The sequence below is a fragment of the Eublepharis macularius genome, chromosome 7 (assembly GCF_028583425.1).
Source record: "Eublepharis macularius isolate TG4126 chromosome 7, MPM_Emac_v1.0, whole genome shotgun sequence".
NCBI lineage: Eukaryota > Metazoa > Chordata > Lepidosauria > Squamata > Eublepharidae > Eublepharis > Eublepharis macularius.
The window spans coordinates 121,433,321-121,446,960 of NC_072796.1; the positions used below are offsets into that span (position 1 = coordinate 121,433,321).

Consider the following 13,640-nt stretch of genomic DNA (forward strand, 5'->3'; position numbering starts at 1 on the left):
CTATATCTAAAATGGATATTACCACTCACGTCTGAGATTCTTCCAAATTGAAATGCTATTAGGTAATCATCAACTACATACGTTTCCATTTTTTTTCCCATGGCCTGGACCAACCTCACCACCACCATTATTAAGTCGAAAGCAACTAATTTCACTTACCAGCACTTTTCATGCTGCAATTTATAGCAATGTGTAGACTAGTTTTAAGGGAGGGGGAGAAGAGTCCCAAGGAGGGACAGGATTATTGGGAAGAAAGCATCTGTCTTCTCCCCAAAACCCAACTGGTGGGGTTGAATATCCCCTGGCAGAAAACCATCACTAATTCACACTGGATTTGTGGGGATGACTGCATCCCAACCATGATCCCACCCCAGTTTGGGAAGCACTTTTCCTTCACTCAAATGATGTCTCTTTTCTAACGCCAGTGTTGGCTTACTGCCCCAACCCACAGGTCCCCACACACATTAGAATTCTGCATGTTCAGCTGTGGAGCAGATGGTTGATTGCGGGGTGGGTGGGACAGAAGGTAAAACAACTTTTTTTTTTCAACTCTCCCCCTCCCCATTTTATATTTGAGAAACGGAAAAAGAAAATGTCAACAATTTCAAACGCAGAGAAGAATTTGCGAAGCATTAGGAGCATTATCCTTAATGCTCCTTTCTTCTACTTCTCTCCCCTCACCCCTTGCACACCCTCAGCTTGCTTTTTTCTAAAAATACTCTATTATTTCATTGGATGGTATCTACAGCAACATACCCTTCAAGATAGATATGCTTTCTGCTGTATTTGTACAGCATCAATATCATTTTTCAAGAAGACATATTATCTAAATAAAAGCCCATTTGGAGTACTTCTAAATGGAGGAAACTATCTACTGGCAAGTCATGTTAGACAGAGTGAGAATATAGGCATTCTCCAATTGTTATCTCCAAGACAAATAACAGATTGCACAATGCTTTATGGCGTGCCAAAAAGTTTTCCAGTTAACATTTCCACTTGAAAAAAAAATAGATTACATACTTGTAAAATCATACCCAGCATTGACTTCATAAGGCATGTGGCTCTAGAATGCTTTTTTGTTTGTTTTTGTATTTTTTGTATTTTTGCTTTTATAGTTATTAATTCTATTAGTCAACTAGCAGGAGGGCTAATAATGCCAGTGGCTTAGAAGGTACACGGAAGACACAGAAGACATTTTGAGAGCTGATCTGCACATCTGCAAAAGAAAAAAAAGGATTCCTTCCTAAATTATGCATTCATTATAAGGGTTTTCTTTTAGTTTACTTAAAAACATGATTATGCCTGCTTTATATTCAAAGCTGTATGTATTACAGCAAAACTGGTGGCTGCAGGAAAGTATTTTGCTTAGAAAAAAATCACAAAGCTTTTACTTCTTTGCATACTCTCTTGCTCAGGCAGACACACATTCACACCATCTCTTATCCCATTATTGTGGCACATCCGAATTTGGTTACAGCCAGCCCTGTCGCACTCCTAGAATAAGGGCACAGGATAGCACTTGCTTGCCCTAGCTAAAGTAAAAAATGGATACCTTAGTACCTCTGCTCCAAAAGTCAGTCACAAAATCCCAGAACCCTTCCTCCCTCTCCTCTCTCTTCTAAGCCCCCCTGTCCCCCTTAGATAATGCACATCTGAATACCTAAGGACCTTTCCTCTGCACTCCACCAGATATGTTGCCCTATTAGTCCCTAGTACAATCTCCTGCATCCCATTCCTGCTTACTCGGGCTTTGAGCCTCTCAAAGCAGGAAACCGTCCTCCCTGCCCTTGCTGCAATGACAGGCTGCTGCTTTCTTCACTTTCCCCACCTCCAACCAAACTCCTCTCACCCTTCTGTCCAGTTCCCAGGGGTGGGGGGAGACTGTCATAATGTAGATATAAGAAGATACCCTCTAGAAAGTCAGGTCATTGGCCCATTTAGCCAGTGAATCTATGATGCCTCAACCAAACTTCTTTAAAGTAGAAATGCTCAAAATGGAAGCTTCAGTCAAATATGGTTATGCACCAAATATGGGATGCATACCAGGAAGTAAATGTCAGATAGGTAGCCATGTTGGCAGAGTTGCCAGGTTCCCTGACACCCCACCCCCACCCTCGCCAAGTGGGAGGTCGGAGGCCCAGCACCTACCTTGGAGTTTCCCCATTGCACCCAGCTTGCATGATGACATCACTTCCAGGAAGTGACATCATCATGTGGGTCATGTGCCACCCTGGGAGCACTCTCATGCTCCCCAGAGGGCCAAATTGGGCCCTTGAATTCAGATGAATCGGCCCAAATCCAGCCGCTGTGGAAAGCCACAGCAACCCCGTGCTCCGCAGCGGCCCATTTCTGGGTGAAAATGTAGTTATAAAAGCAAGTGGCCATGCAACACAGAGAAAATTCAACCATGATTTAAATGTCGTGGATCTGGACTGCTCAAAAAGACTGGCAAGTGACAATCATCTGCTGATCAGAGCTTGTCTTGCATGGCCACCATCTTGTTGCTCTAGTTCTGTTATTTACATATATTGTACAGTGTGCTAATCACATAAAATATAATCTTAAATACCTATACTCTTCAGCTATGGATCAGTAGTAAAGTATAGATATAAATGTAGTTGCTAAGGAAAAGAAATTGTGATCTGGGAAATTCCCAATTCAAAGCCACTCTTTTTCAGCCTAAACCATACTCCTAATTTGATACTGGCCTACCTTATGAGGCAGTCCCAAGGAATGCCAAATAATATACTGAAGCAGCTACATAAATGTTAATAAATTATTAAGGGATCAGAACAATGAACAACCATATAGCTTCAAAGTTGGGCTCAAAAGGTTGGATTAAGCTCTTGAATAAAATCCTGAATGGAGTGGCTGCCCTTGAGCCAAGGATTAAAGAGCCAAAACACATGGATCAACCAACAGGGATATCCATGTGGCTTCATACAGCATTTGTTGCATAAATTCATTAACTACAATGTGGTCCATATTATTCTGACCCAAAAGCATTCAACTGGTCTACAGAGAATGGCAGTTTCAGTCTCCATATCTCATGTGGTCTTCATCTCAGTAAATCCCAAAGATCCATTAAGGACACAACTAGACAAAACTGATGAGATGATATCTTTCACCGTAAACAAAATGTTACCAAAACTCAATTTTAAAGAAGTGCTTCATGAGCTAGAAAGGGCAAATGCATTGTACTCTCTTCTATATAAATCTACCAACACCCCCAGTGAGTCCTGCCTGGCCTTGTTTATCATCACATGGGATGCGGAAAAGCTTACAAAGACAATAGGAAAAGGCATTCTCTGCCTAAACTAACCTGAGTCACACAAGATGAGGAATTAGACCATTGCACCAAGGGCACCAAAGTTTTCCTGAATTGTGATCTGTAGGCTAACCAGTACACAATCCCCTAGACCCTTCAGAATCAGCCTTATGAACTTTTGCATGGCTCTGTCTTAACTGTGATTATAGTTTGGGACGCAGAAGAAAAGCGATGTTATGCACTTTGCATAAATATTTGACAAAAGGTTCTCTCTTTGTTGATCATGCAACCTCTAGCTTGGTACTCGAACCTCAGAAAAATTCAGAAAAACTCTAGTCCTGCCCACTAATGGTTGATTTGGCAAAGGTTTCTACTGAGACTGAGGAAGGCTATATAGAAGCCTAAATGATGAACCCCTAAACATCTCTGGAAATATACCATTTCTCTATGGTTGCAATTCAGTAACATCTATTCATTAGACATGCACTATGCCATCCTCAGTCACCTAACATAAACATGTATCTTTGTAAATCTCTTAAGTGGATTTTCTTTGTTAAAGAACTGGGTAAAGAACACTATATATTGGCGGCAGTGATAGTTGGCTTGGCTTACAGCAAACTTTATCCATGGCACAGAGTAATGATATTGCATCAGCCTAAGTGGGTGGGGCCTTGTGTCAAAAGCAAATGGGATAGTGCTCGTGTCAACATGCCAAACTACATGTAAAAAACTGCATGCACAGATAGAGCAACTAAAAATGCCACTAAGCTAACTCCTCCCCCACCCCTTGAAGTTAGAACATCATATATGAATTCACAGAGATGGAAACAAAACATCATAAATTACATCAGGACCACGGCATTATAGCAAAAGCCAATGAGCTCTCAGTGGCTCTATGTAACACATACTCCTAATATTTTCCACCACTTCTGGGGAGTTAAGCTCTAATTAATTAGACATGGAGCAGGGGTCACTGGGGTGTATGTGGGGGGGGGGGTAGTTGTGAATTACCTGCATTGTGCAGGGGGTTGGACGGGATGACCCTGGAGATACTTTCCAACCCTGATTCTATGAATTAATGAAGAACTGTGTGATCATCTGACGTAAGGCACTGTGTGGTGTAATGCTGAACAAACAACTGTTTTCGGTCTGCAAAATCTCTTGGGAGCTAGCATTAATCGTATTAAAACAGAATAAACAGTATGTGATTATTAGTTCTGCCCTAGAACTCAAGGTATTTGAGTGAAATTTAGCGGCAGCAGGTTCCAGTGAAATAACTATGCAACTATTAACTATATTAACTATATTTCCATAAGATGCAACTGTAGCCAGTATCTCAGATATCCAATAGAGGACAGGACAAATTCAGGACAGATAGATCAATGATGTGAAGTTCTTGCCGTAGGTTTGGTGCAAGCTTTACTCGGCATCCAGTGGGATTCTGTTGAGGCAATACAGCTGTACTAGAAACGGCCAACCATTCAATATCTTTTATTTTTCCTAGAGTCACTCGGACGGTTAATTTTTCTCTAGCCACAAATCCCCTGAGATCACTTCCAGTCTTAGGAATCCCACGCTAAAATGTAAATGTGTTCTGATGCTCGGCGTTCTCTATATACCCACTTAAAATCTAAAACACTTAACTGATCTAGAGAATGCAAATGCATTTGTGGTTGTTGGTTTTACATGCAAGGTCATGGCTAAAACCTGCCAAAGCCTTTTTCGTGGACAGAGCTCAAATATCTTATAGTATGGGACAATAGCTTTTAGCCTGATGAGTTGCTGCACAACTGGAACCCAGGGCTGGGTTTAAGAGGATGACTCTGTACAAATGCAATCCTAAAATAAGTTTCACCCTTCGAAGTCCACTGACTTCAAAGGACTTTAAAAGATGTAACTCTGCTACGTTGGGACTGCACGGTCATACTACCATGCAGGAGAATACGCGCTGTCCCACAGAGAAGAATGAAACCGGTTTGGGTCATATTTGCCAAAAAGAAAACATGTCAAACGGCCTTTGAGAAAGCTTTTCCTTTTCTCCAATGCAATGGGTTTAATGGTGTACGTCCCTTACGGAAGGACAGTATGCATTCTATACGGATCTAAGCTAAATCTGCTGCTGCGGCATCTGTAGTATCATTACAGTAACTGAACCAGTAGCGTTATTAGGAATCACGATGCGGTAAGGATAAAATGATTAAGAGTGCAATCCTAAACAAGTTACATTCTTCTAAGTCACTGAGATCTGAATGGGGTGTAATTCTATGTAGGAATGGACTACAGAAGCTCCTACAACCTTATCAAACATTGCAGCACATACACCGAAATCAGAAGAAGCCAAATCTATCATGTACTTGCTCTAGACTAAACAAACCCAAAACTTAAGGACTTTTCAGAGGGCATTCCCCCTTTCAAAAGTCCACAGACCCATTTCAGCTAAAGTGACATGAATTTCATCTGTCTTTCTTCAAAAGAAGCTACATTCTGTAGTTTCTTATTCATTCCAATTTAAATTTAAGTCTTATTCAGACAGTGATGTGTATCCAGCAAAAGTAGAAGAGCAAGATCCATCTCCAATTTATATAATTTCACTAGCCTGTGTGCAGTCCCCCTACATATGTATCAACCATGCATAATAACTTAATAGGGTTGCCAGCTCCAAGTTGGGAAATTCCTGGAGATCTAGGGGCTGAAACCTGGAGAAACCTGGAGAAAGTGGGGTTTGGGGAGGGAAAGGACCTTGGCATGGCATAATTCCATAGAGTCAACCCCCCAAAGTAGCCATTTTCTCCAGGTGAACTGATCTCTGTGGCCTGGAGACCAGTTGTAATTCCGGGAGATCTCCAGCCACTACCTGGAGGCTGGCAACCCTGTAACTTAAAAACAAAATTGGGAACCTAACTTGCAGAGTCTATGCATGAAAGAGATCACGTGTACAATCTCCACCCATGCAGACTCTACATGCCTAAGATTGTCTGTGCAATCAGGAATTCTGCTTTTTCCTAGGTTCCCAACTATGTGCACTGATCCATTGGAATGAAGGGGCTGTGCACACAATCCAGTGATTGCACGTATGCTGGAAGAAAGTCACCAGCATTTCTGCCCCCACCCCGCCCTCCGCTGACATGTATAAACTCTGTAGTCTGAGCAAGGCCTTACTTTCCAAGGATCATTTGGAATTCTTATTCTCCAAAGACATTTTATACTCTTCAGAAATAGAAAACACTATCTCCTTCAAACTGCTCCCATCAAATAAATGTCTTGTTAATTCACATCAAATTAAACAAGAACGATCTCTCCTATTAGCATATGCTTGAAGAATATGGTAGATTAATAGTCTTCTAGCTTCTGGAGTACTGAATAAATTAAGAGTCTCACGAGAACAAATTTCAAACATGAGGTGCAAGTTTAACTCCAGCTCACTGTATACCTCTCAACATCCAACCATCACTTACAGTAATGCACATTCCACTTAAAGAGAAAAGGAGAAAATATGTGAAATAGAAACTACAAAACTGGAATGTATGTTATTTCAAAATGAGAATTACTCCTCTCAGGCTAAAGTTATAATAAAACCAAATCACGTAAAAAGAAATTATCTTTCTGACAATACTGCTTACCAGGGCCTTTTTTCTGGGAAAAGAGGTGGTGAAACTCAGTGGGTTGCCATCGGAGAAAATGGTCACATGGCTGGTGGCCCCGCCCCCTGATCTCCAGACAGAGGGGAGTTGAGATTGCCCTCCGCACCGCAGTGTGGAGGGCAATCTCAACTCCACTCTGTCTGGAGATCAGGGGGCAGGGCCACCAGCCATGTGACCATTTTCAAGAGGTTCCGGAACTCCGTTCCACTGCGTTACAGCTGAAAAAAAGCCCTGCTGCTTACAAACAAATACATTTACAAACTGCCATCCAGTATGGCTACAATATCACTCCTCAGCCTAGTAGTGAAACCAGTTTGTTGCATACAGGAAATTGACAGTAACCTGTTTGCTACTCCTCTGCTCAGCAAACTTGAAGGCCTTCCTCCGGCATGAATGGCAATCACTTAAATCAGAAAAGGGGCTCCTTATCTGAGAAGGAGTGGTAGCATACAGGACAGTGCCCATATAGCCAGCGGAGAAGGTCCTTCATAATTAGCCAGCATAGTGTTGTGGTTAGAGTGTCAGAGCAGGATCTAGGAGGCCCAGGTTTGAATCCCCGCTCTGCCATGGAAGCTTGCTGGGGAATCTCGGGTAAGCCACACACTCTTCACCTGTCCTATCTCACAGGATTTTTGTGAGGATAAAATGAAGGAGAACAGAATGACGTGTGCTGCTTTGTGTCCCCGCTGGGGAGAAAGATGGGGTATAACATAAATAAAATAAAAAACAATTGTGTTTTATATATGCTTATAAAAGTGCCCAGCAAGGTTATGGGCTGTTCAAGACCACCTCGTACGGCTTCATGGCTGAGCTCTCTGCCTTATAGTGCAATCCAAGTCAGAGCTATACCCTTTAAAGTCTACTGAAGTCAATGGACTCAGAAAGGTACAACTCTTTAGGATTGCTCTCTCTAATGTCACCCACCACTTACATTGAAATCCTAAGCAGAGTTACTCTAGTCTAAGCCCACTGGAAGGTGCAACTAATCCATGTGCAGTAATCTTGACCAGGCATTCTTCTTAAAAAACAAATGATGTGACTTTCTGGATCAGTGGTCCATCTAATTCAGAATTCTCAGCAAGCATCTCAACAGCCAGTGGACATCATGAAGTCCACCAGAAAACTGGTTTGTGGTCCTGCAGCAGGACATGGTCTACTTTCTGCCAGCCCCATTAATAAATATATTAGTTGACTCCTATTTATTTACTTTAATAATAGACTGCCTTTCTTGCTTTTTCTCTCCTAGTCAGAGCAATGCACTAGGTTTCATGGCATTCAATGCCGGAATAAACCGGAAGTAAAGTATAGGAGAAACAAATTGTCTATTATTTATAATTTTAAAAAAAAAACAAATTCAACCTCTAACCAAAGTGAATCCTGGAACCAAAATGTGCTATGCAATATCCAAATCAATCAGTTACACATTTCCTTTGGATTTCCTGGTCATACCATTTGTTTTTTACTTCTTAAACATCCAGGCCAAACAGCACCAACTTTTCCCTGCTTCTGTGCCTTTAATAACAATTTCATCTACAGACTCTGGCAGATGATAATTCTTATCACCATGTATAGAGAAAAACCTTTTTCTGCTGGTTTCTAATGATCAAGTAACTGTTAAAAACACAAGGGCAGGCCAGATTGTTGATCTTTTTTTTTCCTGACCAGTTGGCTACCATACTAGATTCTTCCTCCCCCACCCTCTGGCCATTTTCACACAACCACGTGCCCAGAAGATCACGCGAAACTCACGGCATAAATGCACCTTCCTAGCACAATTTTCCGGCATGATCCTGTTTAATGGCCCTTTTTCTGACGTCATCGGGCCATTAAAGGGGATCATGCTGGGAGATCATGCTAGGAAGACACTTCATGCCATGAGTTTGCGTGATCTCCTGGGGTGCATGTGAAAATGGCCACTCTCTTCTCTCTCTCTCTCTCTCTCTCTCTCTCTCTCTCTCTCTCTCTCTCTCTCTCTCATTGCCCTACTTTGTAAGATCTCTAGGAGAGATCCTATTGGCTCACACCAGACACCATTTCCGTTGTGGCATAATTTCCACAGAATTTCTTTCCTAGCAGCATCCACAGGAGTAGCTCAGCCGAGACTGTTAGGAACTGCTTATTTAAGAAGATCTTTGTGATGGTAGATTATGGCTGATTTGATTATGTTATGGTTGATGCTTTTATGTTTGTGTTTTATCTTCCTAAAATCTCATTGGTGGGCAAATGGATTTAATTTATTACTTTTCAAATTGAAATTGAAATAAATTAAATAAACAAAATAAAATTAATACTTCGTTCCAAAAGAAATAACCCTAACAGTCTATTCAACTGTGATCATGTACATAAAATGGGAAAATAAAAGCATTCCTTAAGGAAATTTCAAGTGCCATATCCTCAGGTCTGCACTCATCATCATTCCTCATGGGACTAGCCAAATGACAAGATGTACTGGATTTCGTTGGTCAACAGGAACTTCTGCCCAACAATTCACGCTCCAAGTTCATGTTCAAACCTTTTCTGTGTTCCCTTTTCTAAGCTGAAAGCTTGGACAGAACATATGCATTCTTTTGTACCTTTGTACTGTCTGGCAGGAGATACTGCTAAGAGTCATTGGTGGCAGTCAGTGGTGGCCCAGTTTGCAATTGGCACCTTGGGGAACGAAGGGAAGGGAGAAGCAGAGCTATGAGGTGGCCACAGGGTTCTTCCAACCATCCAAGTGTCCAACCAGAAGGAACAGGGACAGAATTCAATTCACCTTCCGAGGGACAATTAAAGCAATAGTGTCAGACTTTAAAGGCAGGACTCAAAGGTCAAAATTACAGGGCCAGTTTCCTCAAAGAGTCCCTCTGCTGTGGACTACATGTTCTTCTCCACTACTGGTTTTCAGACACTGTTCTAGGGAATACTGGGGATCCTCAAAATTTTACCGAGGATTCTTCTGCGTAAAACACCAATAACATTGAACAAGATTTCCTGGAAAATAACCCTTTCTACCACTACTAATTATCTCTTTCAACACACAGCTACCAAGAGGGTATTGGGCATGTTCTAGCACTCATACTCAATTCACACATTATAGAAGCCTGTTCATTACGTAGGTGAACTAGATATGCTTCAGAATATGTCTCACAACTCCCTGCAATGCATGGGGATTCTGAAGCAGATGGCTAAGAAATCCTCAGGCCTCAACATAGATGACATTCTCTGAAAATCGACAGTCTGAAGACTGATTTTTCTACACTGTACATAATGCTGCAATACCGGTTAGCTGTCACACAGGTCAACCACTGTAAGGAACGACTTACAGAACTATATCAGATACAACATTGACTGCAGGGTGGGATTCCCAGGAATTAGTCTGTCTGAAGGCAGCCACAGAACTTCTAGCTATGGTGGGCAAGCGATCAGAAGCCAACCTTTTTGCCAGTGTTTTCAAAAATGTCAGCTTGTGCCAGCTTCAGAGCTCAAACAAAGGAAGGACAAGGTTTGTTTGCAGAACTGGATGCCACCTTGGAAGTCAGAAGTCAAGGGCAGTGGTCCAAGCCAAACACATGGGAAAAATAAGAGCGAATTCAGGAGAATTTGATGCAAATATGTTAAGTCACCAAATCCTTTCCAGGACATTCGGCCCTTGCTTGGAATCCACTTGATCAGTCATAGCCTTTGGCCTAGATGTCTGCTGCCCTCCAGTTTCCCATCAGCAGAAGCGTGGTGACTCATCCATTAGGTGGCAAGAATTTCTTTTAAAACTATATACCCCTTTGAAATCTGATGATGAAAGCTGGTATGTAAATCTAGTAAATAAGAAATAAATAATTACCTCTAATTACAGGAGTGTCCAAAAGCAACTGACTGCTCCCCCTATCCTTTGGAGTCAGTAGTTTAAGAGGCTAGCTGTTAAATTTTGGTAAGTTTATTCTTGACTTGGCAGAATGCCATACAATTCTTTTCAGTCATTTTTTTAAAAAAATTAATCCAAAGAAAAATGTTGCAGTAGTCAGCTCTAGCCAGAGACTGAAGGTCTGCTTGCCACGCTTGCTAATTGTGACCAAATGGCACTACGGCACATTGCGAGAACATAGTCTCTCTCTGTGCCTCATACCACTTCATAACTTATAAGTTTTAAGCAGACTGCTAAAATATAAAAACGAGACCACGTTTAAATGGCTGCAAAAATCAATCACAAGTGCATAAGTCAATCATTAGCCCTGTCTTCTTCCCGTCAGGATTTGGATCTAGCCAGATTTTTCACTCAGTCTTTCCCTCCTTAACAAAGCCCCTGTCCAGCATGACTTTTGTCCATGCAGGTCCCATGATCCTAAGCACAACCTTTTGGGGTGGTAAAAGGGGACCCTTCATTGCTTTTTCACTAGCTCAAATGCAGATTTGGATCAAAACGCAGGGATGGAACTGTAGTGATTCCTGTGTATTCTTGGGTGGCTGAAACAGTGGGAAGATAGTATTATTTATTGATTTGATTTGATTTGATTTGATTTATACCCCGCCCTCCCCACAGATGGGCTCAGGGCAGCTAACAACATTCAAAAAATACATTAAAAGTAAAAAAAACATAAAATCAATAATAATTTTTAAAAAGTCATTAAAATAGTCCAGGAGCTGGCTATTTAAACAAATATTGGGAGTCCATATATGAGCACAGCAGATGGCCGAGGGCAGCCCCAGAAAAAGTGGTGGTCTTAGATGGAAGAAGGAGGACACCCGCTGGCACTCAGCCAAAGGCCCAGCAGAACATCTCCATTTTACAGGCCCTGCGGAACTGTAACAGGTCCCGCAGGGCCTGGATCTCCAGTGGGAGAGCATTCCACCAGGCCGGGGCCAGGGCAGAAAAAGCCCTGGCCCTGGTCGAGGCCAGGTGGATGTCCTTTGGGCTGGGGACCACCAGGAGTTGCTTGTCTGCAGAGCGCAACACCCTGCAGGGGACATAATGGAAGTATGCACAGCACAAAGATGGCTTGCCTTTTACTGCCTTTGGGACATGTTTGAAACAGATACTGGCAGGTCTAAAACAACTCGAGAAAATTGTTTGCCCATAGAAGTGCTGGACTGAAACTGTCTGTTACCCCCACCCCCAAACATATAACTTCTACATTTAAGGAATGTCATCATTCAAGAGTCAAACCATTAAAAATGAAAGAGTTCTTCGCACGCACATTCACACATACACACCCTAGTCATGGATGAGCTGCTGCAAGAAGAATGCTAATGTACCAAAAATGCTTTGCCTAGAACATAAAAGAAAAAAAAATTGCATAGGGATGCTGGGGTTTAGGAAGCAAAACTACTTGATGTGTGAAATAAAAAAGGGTTATGAAGAGTCAGAAGCATGAAGGACAGCACAAGAGCTAATCTACACATTCTAAGTCCAAAAGGTTTTGTGTCCCCATCTCTCCCTCTTCCCTCACCCCAGCTCCCAAAATCTTCAACTTCTTCCACCCTGCACAAGATATAAGAACCTGCCTGCTGAATTAGACTGAACACCCATCTAATCTTGCATACTGTTCCCATCAGGAAGTTTACAAGCAGAGAAACAGCGGTTCCCTGTCCAGCTTTTAGTATTTCTGGTACACACAGATTCCCTTTGACAGACTCACAAGCTACTGATACATACTTTCTCCAAGATTTTGTCTAATCCATCTTTCTAAAGCCATATAAGACAGCAGCCACCATTAACTAGTTCATTTTTGTCCTATACTTCCTCCAAGGAGTGAGGTTCATGGTTATCCCTTCCCCATTTTATCCAAGCAAGAACTGTGCGAGTTAAGCAAAACTGAGGCACCCAAGGTACCTTAGAAGCTTCACAGCAGAGTGGAGATTTGAACTAGTACTCCCAAAGGCCAGTCTAACACCCTAACCACTACACCCACTGTTCCATGACAGTGAACTCTATAAATGTTTTATTAATCTTCCTTCCTTCCCTCCTTCCTTCCGTCCAAGCTTACTATCAATCAATGTCATTGGATAATCTCAAATTCCAGTATTAACGCTACCCCAAACCTCCATAATGTTATAACCCCCTTATTTTTTCCACTTAGCCATCTCCTTCTGAACTGAAAAGCTTCCAAAATGTTATCTTTTTCTTGCTTCAATTCTGGTTGCTGTTTATACATATTTGGTTGCTCTTTATACATCTTTTGTTTCTCCAATGTTACCTGTATTTGAGATCAGGCAATCAGAACTCTACAGTGTGGCTGCATCTCAGATGTACAGAACAAGATTTCGTTTTGATTTCGTTTTGGTTTTTAAAGTTTCTCATTCCCAATAATTCTTGATTTTGACTTTTTTTCATGGATTCTGAAGAAGCTTTCAGCAAATTATTCAACTTAAATGATGACCAACAAATTTCCATGCCAGCAATAATGTTAGCTTGTGGCTTTGCATCAGTTATACTTGGATTTTTTTCTTTGATTGCAGAGTCTCATTATAACAAGTATTGAAACTCCTGATCTTCAGAAAGCATGAATACAAGGAACATTTTACACTGATGTAGCAACATACAACACTGATGGAATATTAAAGAAACAGAATATTAAAGAAACAGGATTAGCATAAGAGATGCTGTAGAGGGGCTGAACAATTAACCACCATCAAGTAGATAACATCTGAAGCATAGCTGCACTGTTTAAGGAGGCTGGCTATGAGTTCCTTCTAGACTTATTTGTTTTCTAAATCTGTGTCCAGTGCTTGCTGCAACAAGACACTCTTCAGATTCT

General features: G+C 41.6%; 1 protein-coding gene across 2 annotated transcripts in view; it reads right to left on the reverse strand.

Annotated features, from left to right (window-relative positions):
- Nucleotides 1-1,110, reverse strand: part of TRPS1 (transcriptional repressor GATA binding 1) — a 219,811-nt gene extending 218,701 nt beyond the window's left edge. For both annotated transcript variants that reach the window (XM_054985369.1, XM_054985368.1), the window contains exon 1: nt 1,021-1,110. In XM_054985369.1, coding sequence (XP_054841344.1) covers nt 1,021-1,057 — 37 coding nt within the window. In that variant the 5' untranslated portion in view covers nt 1,058-1,110. The remainder of the gene's footprint in view (nt 1-1,020) is intronic.
- Nucleotides 1,111-13,640: the final 12,530 nt, after the last annotated feature.